This window comes from Neomonachus schauinslandi, chromosome 5 (genome assembly GCF_002201575.2).
Source record: "Neomonachus schauinslandi chromosome 5, ASM220157v2, whole genome shotgun sequence".
In the NCBI taxonomy this organism is placed as follows: domain Eukaryota; kingdom Metazoa; phylum Chordata; class Mammalia; order Carnivora; family Phocidae; genus Neomonachus; species Neomonachus schauinslandi.
In genome coordinates this window covers 4302234-4320688 of record NC_058407.1, presented here as the reverse complement: position 1 = coordinate 4320688, position 18455 = coordinate 4302234, and the positions used below count along the sequence as shown (strand labels likewise).

At 40.5% G+C, this 18455-nt stretch overlaps 1 protein-coding gene across 1 annotated transcript in view; it reads left to right on the top strand.

Moving 5' to 3' along the window:
• Positions 1-18455, top strand: part of ATXN10 (ataxin 10) — a 163116-nt gene that overhangs the window by 32916 nt on the left and 111745 nt on the right. The window contains exons 4-5 of the mRNA XM_021687462.1: positions 4439-4535; positions 6983-7141. Coding sequence (XP_021543137.1) covers positions 4439-4535; positions 6983-7141 — 256 coding nt within the window. The remainder of the gene's footprint in view (positions 1-4438; positions 4536-6982; positions 7142-18455) is intronic.

Here is an 18455-nt window from a genome sequence, read left to right as displayed (position 1 = left end):
TATCTATTCCTGCCCTAGTACCATACTGTTAACCGACAATTACTTACTGTTTTGTGAAGACAAATCCTCTTACCTAGTGCTTTTCAACAGCGTCTTTGAGAAAAAAAGTTGTGTCTTCCTGTTTGGCCATCCTTTGTCTTACTGGCCTGGATTTTCAGTAGAAAGTTGACTGGAAATGGTGATAGCAGGTATTTCTGTCTCCTTCCCTTTCAGAAGGAACTCTCTCTCCAGTTGGCTATTCATTATAATGTGTGCTGTAGATTTTTTTGTTAGATACCCATTTTTAGGTTAAAGGAGCCCTCTTGTAGTCTTTGGTGGCTGGGAGTTTTGTTTTGTTTTGTTTGTTGTTTGGAACTGTGAGTGGGTGTTGAAGTTCATCACGTACATTCCCTGCTGTACTGGAGGTGATCATACAGCTCTGCCCTTTGTAGGTTAACATGATCAGGTACAGATTCGGACTCTGTAACATTAAAGCAGCTTTGCAGTGCAGGTGTAGCTCGGCTTCATCGTGCTGCATGTGACTGGATTCAGTGTGAAATACATTTTTAGTATTTTTTACATTCTGTTCACGTCCTTTTTCCTGCTGTGCTTGTTCTGACTCAGGTATCACAGTTATGCGAGCCTCACCAAGTCAGTTAGGGTCTACTCTCTCTTCTGTTCTTTGGAAGAGTTGTGTAAAATGGAATGATTTCTTCCTTGAATGTGAATGGGCAATAAAGCTGCCTGGGTCTAGGATCCTTTTTTTTTTGTGGGAAAATTTTTGACTGCTGGTTCGATGACCTTAATGGGTACGACTGCAGGCGCTCCCTGAATGTTTTACAGAGGCGGTTTTTGGGAGCTGTGTTCTGGGGTTTTGTTCATTTAATTTAAATTTTTAAACAGTGTGGCCTAAAGGTATTTGCAGTATTTTCTGACTTTCTTTTTTGATGTCTGCAAGATCCATGGCCATGTCCTCTTTGTCATTTCTGAAAATTTAATGTCTTTGTTCTTCGTGCCTTTTCTCCTTTTTGATCAGTTTTCCCAAAGGTTAGTCAGTACTGAGCTTTTTGAGGAGTCACATTTCGGATCTCAGTATTCTCTTTTTATGACTGCTTTCAATTTTATTAACTTCTTGCTCTTAATCTTTTTTTCTTCCTTCACTGTTTTGGGTTGTTTTATTATTCTTTTTGTAATTTCTTGAAGCAAATGCTTATAGCTCATTTATTTTCTTTATTCTTCTTTCCCAAAGTATGTGTTTTAAAGCTATGAATATTCCTCTGTGTACAGTGTTAGCTGCATCTAGAAGCTTTGGTTTCTGGTATCTTTGTTGACATTTGGTTTGAAATATTGTATCTCCATTGTGATTTCTTTTCTGTCCCCATAGGTTATTTAGGATCTGTCTTCTAATTTTAAACATGTGGGGATTTTCTAATCATTTTTGGGACTTATTTCCTCCAAGTAATTGTATATAAACATAATTGTGATGTAGTAAGTGAGCATTATCTGTATATCAGTTTTGAAAAATGTGTTGAGGGACTCCTGGGTGGCTCAGTCGGTTAAGCATCTGCCTTCGGCTCAGGTCATGATCCCAGCGTGCTGGGATCAAGTTCCGCATCGGGCTCCTTGCTCAGTGGGAAGCCTGCTTCTTCCTCTACCTGCCACTCCCCCGCTTGTGCTCGCTTGCTCTGACAAATAAATGAAATCTTAAAAAATAAATAAATAAATAAAAACGTCTTGAGAGTTGTCTTTTGCTCCATTATATGGTGAAGTATTGTTTTATGATATGCCTTATGTCCTTGGAAAGACTGCATATTCTGCAGTTGAAAAAAATTTTTCTTTTTTTACTAATCAACTTCATGTATAACCCAGTGGGTATTCTGCTAAGCATGAGATTACCACATTGGGTTGATAGAATCACAGAAATAAATCCAGACTTATGATACTTTATGACTGTGTGACTTCGGTCAGGTTCCTTATAACCTCTGTGGGTCTTGGTCTCCTGAGCTCTCTAATGAGGATGAAAGTACCTGTCTCAATAGTAGGATTCTCAATAAGGATTTATACAGTAAGCACTCAGGGTGTCTATTTAGAGTCTCTGACAACAGGAACAAACACGAGTTTTCATGTAACATTTGGAAACTGGACTTTTTAAACCAGCATTTGTCAAGGCCATATTATGTGCTAGTGAAGAGGGGTGGCCGTCTGAGCCTTTTCTGTGTTCCCTGCTGAGCGCTCAGCAGTGTTAGTGGGTTCCCATGTCATCCTTACGATAGCTCTACAAAACAGGTACTGTCACATGTTAATGGTGAAGAACTTGGATCTCACAAAGGTCAGATAGCTCACACAGGCTCACATTAAGGTAGGACTTGCATGTAGGTCTGTTTTTCTGGTCACCAAACCGTTCTATTGTGCTGTTACTCTCTTTCCTTTAAATAGACTATTTTTCAGAGCAGTTTTAGGTTCACAGCAAAAATGAGAAGGTGTGGAGACTTCTCGTGCTGCCCCCACCCCTGCACAGCTTCCCCCCGCCGTCAACATCTGGCACCGAAGGGACAGCTGACCCTGAACAATAGGTTTGAACTGCTCAGCTCCACGTATATGCAGATTTGTTAAAGAGCAGGACTGTAAATTTGTTTTCTCCTTCTTAGGATTTTCTTCTCTCTAGCTTGCTTTATTGTAAGAATACAGTATATAACATATGTAGTATACAAAATATGTGTTAACTACTTAGATTATCAGTAAATTTTCTGATCAACAGTAGATTATTTGTAGTTAAGTTTTGGGAGAGTCGGGAGTCACGTGGATTTTTGACTGTGTGGGGATCAGTACCCCTAACCACCTGTTACACGTTTGTTACATTGTTATTACCCAAAGCCCATAGTTTACATTATAGTTCATTCTTGGTGTTTTACATTTTATGGGTTTGGACAAAACTATGTGCAGTGACATGTATTTACCATCATAGTGTCACACAGAGTAGTTTCACTGCTTTCAAGTCCTCTGTGCTCTGCCTATTCACTGTCCCTGCCCTCACCCCAGGCAACCATGGATCTTTCTAGCGTCTCCATAGTTTTGCATTCTCCAGAACGTCATAGTTGGAATCATACAGCATGTGGCCTTTTCATTGACTTCTTTCACTTGGTAATGTGCGTGTAAGTTTCTTCCATGTCTGTTCATAGTTTGATAACTCATTTCTTTTTAGTGCTGAATAATATTTCATTATCTGCTGTGACCACAGTGTGTTTATTCACCTACGGAAGGACGTCTTAGTTGTAAACATTAACGTGCAGGATTTTGTGTGGACATAAGTTTTCAGTTACTTTGGGTAAATACCAAGGATTGTGATTATTGGATTATACATTAAGAGTATGTTTAGTTTTGTAAGAAACCACTGGACTGAACTCTCCTCCACAGCGGCTGTGCCCTTCTGCATCCCCACCAGCTGGGATGAGCGTTCCTGTTGCTCCATATCCGTGCCAGCACTGGGTGTTGTCAGCATTCTGGGTTTTGTCCAATATTCTGCAGTTTTATTTGGTGAAATAGTCTAAATCTGTCAACTAGGTTATTAAATGCTATTAAAATCTTTTAAATATGCTAATTTTTTGTCTGCTTATTTATTAAGTTACCCAGAAAGATGTATAACTTACTGCCAGATTTAATTGTGGATTTTTCTCTTCCGTGCTTTGTCAGTTTTTCTTTTGTGTGTGTGTATGTGTGTGTGTGTGTGTGTGTGTGTGTGTGTGTATGAGGCCATATTATTAGGTGATTGTAATTTAAAATTGTTAATATCTTTCTGATTAATTAAGTCATTCTGAAATGGCCTTTTTTTTTTTTTTTTAAGTTTATTTTTTTTAGTAATCTCCACACCCAACGTGGAGCTTGAACTCACAACCTTGAGATCAAGAGTCGCGTGATCCACTGACTGAGCTGGCCAGGCACCCCTGAAATGACTTAATTATAATCTCCAATAATGCTTTTTGCCTTAATGTTTATTACGTCTCATTTTAAGTGGTGTATGACTTCCTTTATAGGCTGGTATTTGCCTAATATATCTTTTTGCTATTCTTTAACTTTCAATATTTCTATAGTTTTATGCTTTAGATGTTTGTTTTCAATAGTAGTAAGTTAGATTTTATAAAATCCAGTCTAAGAGTAGCTCTCTTGATTGGAATACATAATCCAGGGATATTTAATGTAAATTAGAGGTATATTTATGTGTCCATTTACGGTCTTTTAAAGAAGTTAATTAATTTTGTCTCTAGTACATTGTTTTAGTAAGGCATTTTAATATTAATGTCATGTCCAAAGTTTCATTGCAGTGAGAGACTTACATAAGTAAAGAAGCTAACAGAAACTTCCTGTTTAATAATGTCGAATGTTTTTTTTTATTAAGATATGTTCATTCAGTATGTCAAAAAATTTTTAAATTGTATCTTTTTTACTTTTTATAAATCCTCAGCTTTTCGCTGTGGCCTGCAGTTTCTAGGCAACATTGCCTCGCGGAATGAAGATTCCCAGTCTATTGTTTGGGTGCATGCTTTCCCAGAACTCTTTTTGTGAGTATATTGATAAAAGGGTTTCTGACTTCTAAAAAGACTGGTTATATCATTCCATTTACATCAAGTTCAAAAACAGGAAAAACTAACATTTGATGATAGAATTCAGGATGGTGGTGGTTGTTGGTGGGTGATGGTGGGTTCGGTACGAGCTGGGAGAGGTCATGAAGGAATCTCCTGGTGTTCTAGGAATGTTCTGTGTCTTGATCTGGCTGGTAGTTATGGAGGTGTATCCATATCTAATAATTTATTGGGCTGTACACTTAAGTTTTACGCCTTTTATTGTATGTCACTTGTATTTTAAGAAAATAAAAGTTTTGATTAAGAAATACTAAGTTTACTATAATTGATAAGAAAACAAATTTATAATAAAAAAGCCATAAACCACTGAAGTATGGGCAGTGAACTAGTCATTTATTTATTTACTGAGCACTTCTTTATTTTATTAGGGGGGAGGGGTTAGGGGAGAGGGAGAAAAAATGGGGTGGAGGGTAAGAGGGGAGGGAGAGAGAGAATCTCAAGCAGGCTTCATGCCCAGCTTGGAGCTCAACGTGGAGCTTGACCTCATGACCCTGAGGTCATGACCTCAGCTGAAATCAAGAGTCAGGTGCTTAACTGACTATGTCACCCAGGCGTCCCTGTTGAGCACTTCTCATATACCTGGCACAAGGCTGTATGTTTTGGTAGATCTGGAGAGCTGTAAGATGTGGATAACCAATCTGTCCAGATTGGTTCATGGTGCTTTTCCTGGTGATTTACTATTTTGTTTTGATCAGCTTTGTTGGTTCGTAAGAAGTTGAGCATGGAGATAAAAGGTGAGCAGGTAGCAGAGGAAGGATAGGTAATAGGAGAGTCACTGTCTGAGAGTGGGAGGCCTGGCTTCTCATCCAGGCTCTGTTGCCAACGAGTGGGGTGTCTTTCGTTGTGGCAACAGTGTAAGCAGTAGAGTAGGAGTTGTCGTTCCTGTGCCCTGGGCTGGGCGTTCTCTGTGCGTTATCCCTGTCTGGTCAGCAGCCCTACAGGGCAGGTGGTGCTGTCCACTTTGGGACAGGCTGGGGAACTGAGGTTGCTGGTAAATGGCATAGCTGCTCTCTGGATCCAAAGGCTGCACCTGCTCAGATAGCAGCTGCTGAAAGTCTCTGCTGCCTTCCCTGGTGGTAGGGTGTTCTGGGCTGTGCATAAAGGGTGATGTTCGGATCAGATGAACTCGATATAAACAGATACGGTTCACTGAGTCTACAACTGGCTCTCAAATTCCTGCAAATAATTAAGAGAGGCATAAAATCTTTATGATTAATGATAATTAAGCTTAGGTGGGAGGAAAGAATTGTGGAATTCAAGCTACAGGAATAGAAATTACTTATTCTTGAGAATTCATTCCTTTAAAACACTTTGAATACCTAATATCTGTGAGGTTCTGAGCTAGGTAAGTGGAATATGGGTAATTTAGATGTGTTTATTACTTCCCCAAAGCCCATCTTCAGTGGGGGAAATAAAGGAATAGGTGAGCACACCGTAGCGTGAGAACGGACATAGTGAGGGTCAATCCAGACATCACAGAAACACAGAGGAGAGGCCCTTCAGCAGGGTGGTCAGAGAAGTCATGACAGTTTACATGGTGGTTTTACTGATGGTGTCAAATCCGATCCTCACTGAAGCCCCATGAGATAGGCCAAGGAGGTCGTTGTATTCCATTTTTATATCAGAAAACACACTAGAAAGAGGTTATTTGACTTCACTCTGCATGTATCTGTGAGACAAATATAACCAAATTTGAATTCCAGCTTTGGGAGGCACTGGCTTTGTGCCCTCAGGCAAGTAAAGTCAACACAGTCTTTGTCTGTAATATAAGGATAATATTTCCTCCAGAAGAGTATTATGAAGTTTAACTGAAAAAACAAGTCCTGCCATAGTGCACGACCCATAATATTATTGACAGTTGATAAATCAGTGACCTTCCTGAGATCACACAGCTGATGGGTGGTGAAGCAGGACTCCCACTGGGGCTCTTGCCTCCCCATTCTCTCTCTTTCTTGCCAGGATACCATCTTTCCTCTAAACGTTCTGTCCCTCATAACTAGTGAAGGAATGCCTGTCGTTAATGATGTAGCATGTTTTGCGTTTTTTTTTTTTTTTCTAACAGGAGTTAACATTTTAATGTTTTATAAATGTAATCGTTTTATCTTTTTCTTTAATCAGACGGCATTTGCTTTTGAGTCGTAAGTCAGCTGCATCTTTAATATTGGATGCTTTGTGTTGTGACTCATTTTATATTGCTATTTTTACAGTAAATAGTATACTTGTTTCAAAGTGTTGTACTTCATTAAATCCTTAAAAACATCAGTAGGCACTGAATTTGTTCATGGGATGATTATTATGTATGAATCATAATCATATTTTATCGTATTGCTGAATGGGGCTCACACTCTCCTTTCTTTATTTGGAAGGTCTTGCTTAAATCATCCAGACAAAAAAATTGTTGCCTACTCGTCAATGATTTTGTTCACATCCCTGAATTCTGAAAGAATGAAAGAACTGGAAGAAAACCTGAACATTGCTATTGACGTCATTGAAGCTCACCAGAAGCAGCCTGAATCAGAATGGCCGTAAGTATCTTGTTAGAAATTTGATTGCTTGGGGCGCCTGGGTGGCTCAGTTGGTTAAGTGACTGCCTTCGGCTCAGGTCATGATCCTGGAGTCCCGGGATCAAGTCCCGCATCAGGCTCCCTGCTCGGCGGGGAGTCTGCTTCTCCCTCTGACCCTCCTCCCTCTCATGCTCTCTGTCTCTCATTCTCTCTGTCTCAAATAAATAAATAAAATCTTTAAAAAAAAAAAAAAAAAGAAATTTGATTGCTTAAGAACATTCTAACAGATCACTTTCCTTGCAGAGTAAGAGTTTGAATTCTAATAATTGAACGATACAAGAAGAGTTTCTCCGCAGCACCTGGAGGCTTGGGAAAAGGAAAGTGAGGTGTTAGAATTTTTGTGTGGTGGCAAGGACTGGGACACAGCCTGAGAACACGCAGCCCTCTGGGGCATCCAGATCAGACTGCTGTGGTTGTACCAGGTAGTTCATTAAGGATTAGACGTTGATATGTGTCTCATGGGCTTCTGCTCAGTTGAGGTATTCACTGTCTTTCAGATTGTTATGTCTGTCCCCCACCTCCGTACATAATGCTTCATTTCTCTCTGCTTATTTTTAAGATTTTTCTTTGTCTTTTCAGAAGTTTAATTATGATGTCTTGGCGTGGATCTCTTTGGGTACATCATCTCTGGGTTCTCTAGACTTCTTGAATCTGAAGGTTTATGTTGCCAAATTTGGGGAGTTTCCAGCCATTGTTTGTTTGAATACTTTTTCAGCCTCTCCTTCAGGGCCTCCGTGTCAGGCCATAGAAGGCCAAGGCTGAGGCTGACTGTAATCGGTAAAGACACAACAAGTCACTGTTAGATTTAGACAGTTTGTTACTTCAGTGGACGGGGAAAAGGAGAAGCCTTGATCCTCGTCCCACATGCTGACAAGGGGCTGGAAGACTGGGATGACTGTAGGGAGATGCCCCATTGCTTGAAGCGGTTTTACATTCTGAGGGGGTGGGCAGACAGCTCTGTATCTCATCAGAAGGACATCTCATCTGAGTGTCCCTGGCAGCCTCCCACGGGGCAGGAAGGAGACGCCTCAGAAACCTCGGGCCTCCCATCCTTGGATTCTGGGAGGATCACAGTCTGTTGTGCTTTTGTCCGCATGGCCTGTGTGCATGTGTGGGAGGCCACAGGGCCCTCAGAGCAGTCCCTGTACTCTGATGACACAGACCTTCATCTTTTCTTGTTGCCCCACAGTTCCCTGAGGCTCCTCTGTTCAGGGTTTTGACTTTTTGTGTCTTTTAGTTTTGTTGTTTGCATTCTGTTTTCTCTTCTACGCCAGTACCTCACTATCTCGATGACTGTAGCTTTGTGTAAGTCTTAAATCAGAAACTAAGTCTTCCAACTTTGTCTTCTTTTTCAGGAGTTTTTTGGGCTCTTGTGGGTCCCTTGTGTTATATATTAATTTTAGGATCAGCTTTTCAGTTTGTTCAGAGGAGCAGCTAGAGTTTTGGAAGATAGTACGTGGATCCGTAGTTGAATTTGAGGAATATTGCCATTTTAACTAGATTAAGTTTTCCAGTCCATGTGTAGGGGTATCTTTCCATTTATTTAGGCCTTACTCACTTCTTTAATGAAGTTCTGTAGCATGTTCGTGTACAAGTCTTACATAGCTTTAGTTCAGTTAATTCTAAGTACTTTATTTTTAATGCTATTTAAGGGGAATTGTTTTCTTAATTTCATTCATGGATTGTAAATGGCAAGTCTATAGAAATATGGTTGATTTTTGTATGTTGATTTTATATTCTGTAACCTGAGCTGAACTCATTATTAGTTCTGATGGTTTTTTGCGATTTTTTTTTTTTTTTAAGGACTTTGTTTATACAGGATCATGTCATCTGCAAATAGATAGTTTAACTTTTTTCTGTCCAATCAGGTCGCCTTTCTGTCTTTTTCTTATGCAGTTGCTCTGACTAGTACAATGCTGAGTAGACGTGAAGAGCAGACCTCTGCGTCTCACTCCTGATATCAGGTGGAAGGCTGTCAGTCTTTCACCACTGAGCGTGAAGTTTGGTTCTACATAGTGACCCTTCTTCAGGATGAGTAATTTTCCTGTACTTACTCGTAGTTTGTTGAATGTTTTTTATCATGAAAGCTGTTAGATTTTATCAAGTGCTTTGTCTGCATCTGTTGAGGTTTTTGCTCCTTATCCTATTACTATAGTATATTATGGTGATTAATTTTATTTTTTATTTTTTTATTTTTTTCTGAGATGGAGTGCGTGCATGGTGGGGGAGGGGCAGAGGGAGAGGGAGAGGGGGACAGAATCTCAAGCAGACTCCAAGCTCAGTATGGAACCCTGTGGGGGGGGCTTAATCTCACAACCTTGAGATCATGACCTGAGCTGAAATCAAGAGTCAGACGCTTAACCGACTGAGCCACCCACGTGCCCCTAATTTTGTTTTATTTTAAACCAGCTTGTCATCCTGGGGTAAATCCCACCTGCTTATGGTATATGATCTTTGCACGTTGTGGATTTGACTTGCTCATGTTTTGTTAGGGACTTCTGTTTCTGTGTTGATAAAGCGTATTGGGCTTTAGTTTTCTTTTTCTTGTGATGCCTTTGCCTGGTTTTGGTATCAGGTTAACACTCGTCTCACAGAATGAGTTGAGAGGTATTCTCTTATGTTTCTGTTTTTTGTTATTTTGGGGAAAAGTTTGCAAAGGACTGGTGTTAATTTTTCTTTAAATATTTGGTAGAACTCACCAGTGAAGCCATCTGGTCTTGGGCTTTTTTATCATTGTGGGAAGTTTTTTGATGACTCATCCAATCTCTGCTTGTTATAGGACTGTTTAGGTGGTTTACTTCTTCTTGGGTCAGTTTCACTAGTTTGTGTCTTTCCTGGAATTTGTCCACTTGGCCCAGGCAGCCTGATATGTTGGCACATAGTTATTCGTAGTACTCCCTTAGATTCCTTTTTATTTACATGAGGTTGGTAGGAATGTTTCCTCTTTGTCCCTGATTTTAGTAATTTTAGTCTGTATTTTGGTTGCTGCAGCTTAAGATTTGTCAGAGTTTTGATCTCAGAGAACCAGCTTTTGGTTTCATTGATTTTTTTTTTTCTTTCCCTGTTCCTTTTCTATTCTCTATTTCATTTATTTCTGCTGTGATCCTTATTTATCCTTCCTTATCAATTTGTGTTTAGTTTGCTTTTTCTAGTTTCTTTAAGAAACTAGAAGTTTTGGTTATTGATGAAAGGGTTTTTTTAATGTAGGTATTTACATCTATAAATTTCTTGATAAGAGCTGTATCTCATATATTTTTATCTTAATCCATCTCAAGTTATATCTAATTTCTCTTATGACTTTTTTCTTTGACCTGTTGGTAATTTAGGAGCTTGTTCAATTTCCCGTATTTGTGTATTTCCTGAATTGCCTTTTGCTATTGAGTTTTAGTTTTGTTCCATTGTGGTCGGAGAACACATTTTATAAAATTCTGTTTTTAATTTTTAAATATATTGAGGCATGTTTTATGGCCAAGCGCCTGGTCTGTCATGGAGACTGTTCCATGTGCGTTGAGAGTATTGCGGATTCAGGTTTTGGTGCTGTGTAGACGCCCGTTGGGCCTTCTGTTTCTTGTGGTCTTCCGTCCACCTGTTCTGCTCATTACTGGAAGTGGACTGTTTTCTCTTTCTCCAGTCAGATCTGTTGTGTTTTGCATTTCTTATTTTCAGGCTCTGTGGTCAGGTACACTTTGATGTTTGTAATTGTTACATCTTGAGGAATTGGCCCTTTCATCATTGTAAAAATCACCAAAGATGCAGTTGTTCTTCGTTTTGTTCCCCAGTTTTCCTGAGGATCTATTTTATGCATGTTTTCACGGAGCTGTCAGTGTGCTCGGGGCACAGGTCGTGTCCGCGCAGGGGCCTTGAGGGGGTTGGGAGAGGGAGAAGCAGGCTTCTGGCTGAGCAGGAACCAGTAGTAGCCCCACCTGCACTTCAGGGGCGAGGGATCAGCTTTCTCAGTTTGGGTCTCTTTCAGCATAAACTTGATTGTTCTGTTGAAATTATACCTAGTTTTTAAGTTGTTTATTTTTCCGAACATTTATTTGTATTTGAATTACCGTGTGCACGCAAACACAAGTTGGTGCATGAAAATAGTATGATATCGTGCTTGACTTAGATTACCTCCCTCCAGATGCTGATGTTTCATAAACACGATGGATGACTCATTAGCGCCTGCTTACTTAGAAAAATTTTCTGTGGCCGAATTCTGTTTCATTTAAGTATCTTATCTTAGATCACAGGCGATTTTCTGGCAGCAATGGAGTAAAGGGCAAAAGATGAAATCCACTTCATAAGAGCTCAAGTTAGAGTTCTCAGAGGTCAGCGGTGGAGGTAGGCAGGAAAAACGATGGGAGTTAGTGGTAGTAGCTGATGTCTTCTGTCACGCAACAGTGATGCTTCGATTTGTGTGAGAGGGACTCTGCATTTGCTAAACAAAAATGGGATCCTGAAATACAGGCATACTTCAGAGATATTGCAGGCTCAGTTCCAGACCACTGCAGTAAAGCAAACACTGGAGTAAAGAGAGTCAAATGAAATTTTTGGTTTCCCAGCGCACGTAAAAGCTACATTCACACTATAGTGTAATTCAGTAATTTAGCATTTTCTCTTACAAAAACAGTGTACGTACCTTAATTTAAAAATACTTTATTGCTGGGGCGCCTGGGTGGCTCAGTTGGTAACTGTCTGCCTTCGGCTCAGGTCATGATCCCAGGGTCCTGGGATCGAGCCCCGCATCGGGCTTCCTGCTCAGCAGAGAACAGAGCCTGCTTCTCCCTCTCCCAACCCCCATCTTGTGTTCCCTCTCTCGCTGTGTCTCTCTCTGTCAAATAAATAAAATCTTTTAAAAAAAATACTTTATTGCTACAAGATGCTAACCCATCAGCTGAGCTTTCAGTGAATGATAATCATTGATCACAGATCATCATAACAAATATAATAATAAAAAAGTTTGAAATATTGTGAGAATTACCAGAATGTGACCAGAGACACGAGGTGAACAATGTTAGAAAACTGGTGCCAACGGACTTGAAGACACAGGCTTGCCACAGACCTTCAATTTGTAAAGAATGCGTTCTCTGCGAAGCATAGTGCAGTGAGGCGCAGTAACATGAGTTAAACCAGCATCCAGAGGCTTCCAAAAAAATTGTTACTGTTTACAAACGTTAAATATGAACCCACCCCTGAAAATTAGAGAGCACACACTCTTGGCCCTCCCACCTGCTAACATTATGGGATAGCTGACAGAGAGTACAAAACTGGATGGCGTTTGAATTCATGGGCTTGGTGTCTTTTCTTGGAACGGGACAAATGTAAGGTTTCAATAACCGGGTTTTTTTGTTTAGGTACGCCAGAGACACAGGAAAGTGTGGGTGCACTTGAGTTATTAGGATAATGTCCTTCTAAAAATGTTTGCTCCTTTTGTTTGTAGGTGTGAAAGATGTTTTCGTGCTCTTAGATAACCCGGGATGAATCCAAGGGTTGGGTTTGGGTGTTTGAATTCATCTCAATCCCACAGCCCCGGTAAAGGTGCCTGGGAGATCCTGGCTCCTGTGATATCTTTTTCAGAGATTATAACTCATTTGTTTTCTAGTAGAATTTTCTGCCTTACGTTACTCACGTTTGACCCCCTGAAGAGGTTATTTACCTGTAACAGGAAACTGTTACTTTCTGTAACAGCTCTGTGAGCTTTGTCCAGATTGCATAGGAAGCAGCTGTGGGTTGGGTTTCCCAGAAATCAGAATAGGAGAGCGGCACTCATTTTCTGGAGTGTGTTTAAATCATATTCTTCATTTAATTAGTGAAGTGTAAAAGAATTTTCTAGGTTTTCACAGTCACTGAAATCTATTTTATTCGTAAGTGTAGCTTTGACATTGTATGCTTATATGGAAATGGAAATCATAAATGGCTCTCATTTGAAAAAGATTTCCCTAAAACCTTGACTTCAGGAATACCTACGTTTACCAACGACATACTGATCTTTGTATTTTTTTTTAACGTATGCTCCTTGAAGCTTAGAGATGGCTTTTAGCACCTTCTACATGGCATAGAAACACTGCATTGCAGATGATAATTAACCTGTCTGTAACTGTTCACATGCTTTAACACCAGTGATAAATGAGGAAGACTGAGAGAAAGAAGGAGATGGGAAGACAGACCTTAATGCATTTTGGGTTGTAGCCAGTATGGAAAATGATGTAAAAATGTAGTCAGTGCTTTGGCATCAACAACTTGATTCGTGAATGTGCGCTTTTCTGTAATCACTTTAAATGACGAATTTCAAGATTGGACTCGGGAGTTTTGCCTCTGACTGCCCCCTGCATGAGTCTGTTTTGGCACCAGAAACAGAAAGTAGTAGATGAAGCAAGCCTGTGACCTTCATGCACACGGAGGGAGAGAATTCAGTGTACACGCACGCGTGGGTGCGCATGTATGTTTAATTCAGGACCTAGCAAACGGATTACATTTCTAGTTTTTTCTTTCTGTAAAAGAAATATTTCTCTGATGCCCCTTCTACTCCAGCTTCTGCCTTTGCTAGAGTATATTTGTGACCTTCCCCCAGGATCATTTGTTCTATTTTCCATAGAATTGGGAGTGTTATTTGAGTCTTACAGTCTCTAGATGTCCTTGTGGCATTTTAGGTTTCAGATTAGTGGCACCCCACCTCCCTCACACAGGACTACCACAGAATTTCTGAATTTACAGACATAGTTGTTCTGCAAAAGAATTTAATCACAGATTTAAAGTCTGTAACTTAGAAAACATTGAACGTGATTGGGTCTCTTGTCTTCGTCTTTGGTTTCCCTTGAGCAGATGTTTGGTAAGAAAGTAAATCAAGTGAATTCTGAGTGAAAGTTGAGAATTTTACTTGTATCTTTAGGCAACATGCTGGGATGGAGAATATATTATATTTAGAAAAACAATCTCAGCAGCTAACACAAACTTACACATAATTGACGGCCGTGTAGTTACCACTTTCCAGTTGCAAGAAAAAAATCTCCCTCCGGTCGGCATCTCGTGCTCATTGCTTTGTGTGTGTATTTGCCATCGGTATTCTCCACTAAATGTTACCCTTTAAGGTGGTGTAGCAAAGAATTCTAGTTGTTCATATGGATGTCCACACAGAACGCTTTCTTCTGCCTTTGTGTAAATTGAATGTGAGTGACAGTTATTCTTGTCCTCCAAATAGTTAAAGTAAAAATGCACTTATCTTTACTCACTAGTGGACGTTTCTTCTTTGTTGAATGAAAAAAAAGAATGGAGGGGGCGGCTGGCTGGCTCAGTCGGTGGAGTGTGCAACTCTTGATCTCGGGGTCATAGGTTCGAGCCCCACGTTGGGTATGGAGGTTACTTAAAGATAAAATCTTTTAAAGAAAAAAAAAGAGTGGAAGAATTTTATCCTTGATCATTTTGAATGGAAGGTGACATGAAGAACCAGACCCTAAGTTCCCCTGAAACTTCTTTCCAGAAGGGCTGCTTGAGCAAAGGGCAAGCTCTGTAAAGAGCATTTTGAGAGGAATCGTGGAACCATGGAAGTTAGAGGTGGAGCACTCATCTTGACTTTTAGGTAATGGGGGGACCTTCCCCAGGACACTCAACCTCTGTGGGCCTCTCTTTCTGTATGTCCTTATTTCTCGAATGAAGGGACTGATTTAGATTAGACGTTTCCAGGCTTCTGAGCTTCACGTCCCGTGTGTTTAAAGGCGCACCGAAGCCACTGGAATGGTTGGTTTGGCACGAGGAGTGTTGGCTGACAGCGTCGTCTGTAGTGCTGTCGCTCTGAGCCTTGAATGGTGGCACTTCTACGTAGCACACGGGAATATGTCATTCTTGCCCTTGGCTCTGATGGCTTTGCATTTTTAATTATTTTTGGTTAAGGCGAATGAGCCCGTATTCAGCTCTGGTGACTTTTTTTTTGCATTTGACTGGTAACCCAGTGACATATGAGCTTTGTGTCATTGCCACCCAGTACTTACCTGAGTAACTCAAAAACTCTGAAAAATGAGCAATCCGTGCTTCTGTAGGCACACATCAAAGTTTTTCCTGGGTTGATCTGCTGATCTGAGTTCCCATGTGTATCTCCCTGGTTCAGGGCCTGGCTCACACTGAGGAGCGGTGCCGAAGCAGCTTTGTTCTGACTTATTTTGGGCCTGCCACGAGGATGCTATGGAGACGGCTGTCCCCTGTGGCACAGGAGGAGGGGCTTTGGGCTCCGTGCAAGGAAAAATTGCCCTTTTCCTGAGGATCCAATGCCCTTTTATCTTGGAGAACTCCTGAGGTAGAAACCACCCCTACTCTGCGCAGGCTTGTAGGAAACCCAGAAAACTTAAAATGCTCACTTTGACCATAAACTAATTAAGTCCCTGATCACTGATTGAGTGTTTGAAGTGTTCCAGGTGCTGTTCATGGCACTGGAGATCGAAAATTCGGACATTACGTTTTGGTGAGAGACAGATCATGAGCACCCCCCTCCCCAATAAATGTATAATGTGCCAGATGAATGCTTTGAAGAAAAACACACACCATGTTTTATGTACTAAGCTATTCCTTAGATGGTGCTGGGCTCACAGTAAACAGGATACAGTATTTGCTATTTTGTTAGTAGTAGTTTAAATATGTCTGCCCAGAAATAGCTTCCGGTAAGATGAAACATATCTGAGTTCTCCACTGAGCTGCCAGGGCCACCAGATGATGTCCCACCGGAGACGGCCATACTTTCACTCCTTAGCAGGATGTCTATGAAGCAGAAATAAACTTGAGAGGAATTTTCCAGGATATGCTTAAATTACATATTTAATTCTTTGATAGATAATACACTCATATGGTTCAAGTATCAGAAAGCTTAGTTTGCCTCCCAGCCATCCCCCTAGTTCCTCCATCCCTGTTCCCTGAGCAGGTGAGCTGCTTGCTTGCTTCTCAACACACTGTTGAGCCTCTTGCTTTTTTAAAAAATTTATATATGTATGTATTTAAAAGATTTTATTTATTTATTTAGAGTGAGTGTGTGAGCAGGGGGAGGGGTAGAGGGAGAAGGAAAGAGAATCTCAAGCAGACTCCATGACGAGCATGGAGCCCGATGTGGGGTTCAATCCCAGGACCCTGAGACCATGACCTGAGCCAAAACCAAGAGTTGGAGGCTCAACTGACCGAGTCACCCACACGCCCCTGAGCCTCTTGCTTTTTTAACCAAATGGTTTATTTTCGAGATCTTTCCATATAAGTATATAAAGAACTTTCTCTTTATCTTCTGCTGTGTGAATATACTGTGATTTATTTAATCAGTTCCTTATTGGTGAACATTTAGGTTCCCCGTGTTCCATAACTACAGAATGTGGCAGGGAATAGCCTTGTTCATACGTATGTTATATTGCACGTGGGCAGGTATGATTGTCCGATAACTCGTAAGTGCAATCACTGGGTCAAAGGGAACATGCTTTTTTATATTCTAACAAATACTGCTGAGTAGTCGTTTGTAGCTTTTGTATCAATATATAGTCTTCTTGGCCACTGCAGAGGACCTGGTTTCCTCCGTTATTGCTAACAGAGTGTGCTCTCAGACTGTTGGATTTTTATTTTTATTTTTATGTACATTCTTGTTTTCTTTACCCATTTTTCCATTTGGATGTCAGTCTTATCCTTATCTATATGTAGGAATATTTTCTAAATTAGGGCCAGTAGTCCTTTGTGTGAAATAAAATGCAAATGTTCTTTCTCACTTCTTTGTCTTTTGACTTTGCATGTGGCTTTTTTTGGTATATAAAAATTTCTGATGTTTTCGCAGATGAAATTGTCAGTCTTTTTTATGTCCTGTAGATTTTTGGGAATAGCTATAAAGATCTTTGTTCTACTAAGGTTTTTGTCCAGTATTGTATCATTTCAGTTTTGAGGTTTAGGTGTTTGATCTGCTTGCGCTTTTTCTTGGTATAAAGGTCAAAGTGTGGATCCACTTTCCTTTCTGCTCTAGATGCTGTTGATGGTCACATCGGCCGAGCACCAGAATGGCTGTGACCCGTCTCTCCTCTGCCCTTCCCCATCGCTTTCACCCTCGCCGCCCCATGTACCTGGAAACCTTTTCAACTCAGGTTCCACCTCTTGCTTCCTTCTGAGTGTGTCTCTATCTGCTATTAGGCCTTAAGGATTTTATAAACATACTGATCAAGTCACATTTATCACACACGCGTTAGAATATTTTGTTTGTTTAAGAGGAAATTTGCCAAAGTGCCTTTTATTTCCACAACCTGATTGACTTGGGCCTATTGTTTATTGTCTGAAAACTGTTGTTTCATATATTTTGCCTGCTTTCATAGTTGTTTGAGGTAGGAGGGTAAGTTGTTAGTCCATTATGCCTGGAATTGGAAGTGATAGTTGGGAGATTTTCACACTCTTCAGCCATTGAATGTCAGTGTAGAGGTAGATGATCTCAGAACCATCTTTACTGAGTGATGTTGTAGGAGCATTATCTCTGCACTTGCAGAATCCACTTTCTTTTCAGCTGCATGTGTAATGTTCACCAAGATCGACCATAATCTGGGCTATAAAAAGTCTCAATAAATATACAAAAAGGATTGAGAACATACAGAGTGTGTGGTCTTTGACTACAGTGACCTTACATTAGAGAACCGTAATCAGACAATATTGAGAAAAATTCCAAGTTTTTGGAAATTAGCTCATCTAAAGAATCAGTTTGTCAAAGAAGAAATCATAGGTCAAATTAAACAGTCTTTTGAACTGAAGGATAATGAAAATACAGAATTTGTGGGATAAAGCTAAAGCAGTGCTTGGAGGGAAATGTATAGCTTTAAATGTTTCTACCAGAAAAGAAGAAAGGTCTAAAAGCAGTGACCTCCATGAAGGTTCTACTTTCTGAAGGTAGACGAGAGCACAGAATAACCTGAGTAAACAGAAAGAAGCAATTGATACGAGACCAGGGCTGAAAACAGTGACCCAGGAAACAGAAATCAATAGAAAAAATTAACCAAGGCTAGGTTGGTTCTTTTAAGAAGATCAACAAAGATTGATCAAAAAGAAAGAAAGAGCACACTGGCTGGTGTCATGAAGGAGGGCATAGTCGTCATGGAACCTTGGCTGAGGGACGGGAGGGCCCACAGCTGGGGGCCAGTTGCATTCCAGGATGGAAGCTTTTGGTCCTGAATCCTTCTTCAAACCCTCCTCGTGTTTGCCTAGGTATAGTTCCCTGAGTGCGCTGATATCCTGTTTTTCCATGTCCCCCTTCAATGAGGGACTCACAGAACACCTCCTTCGGCGTCCTGAGCGTCCT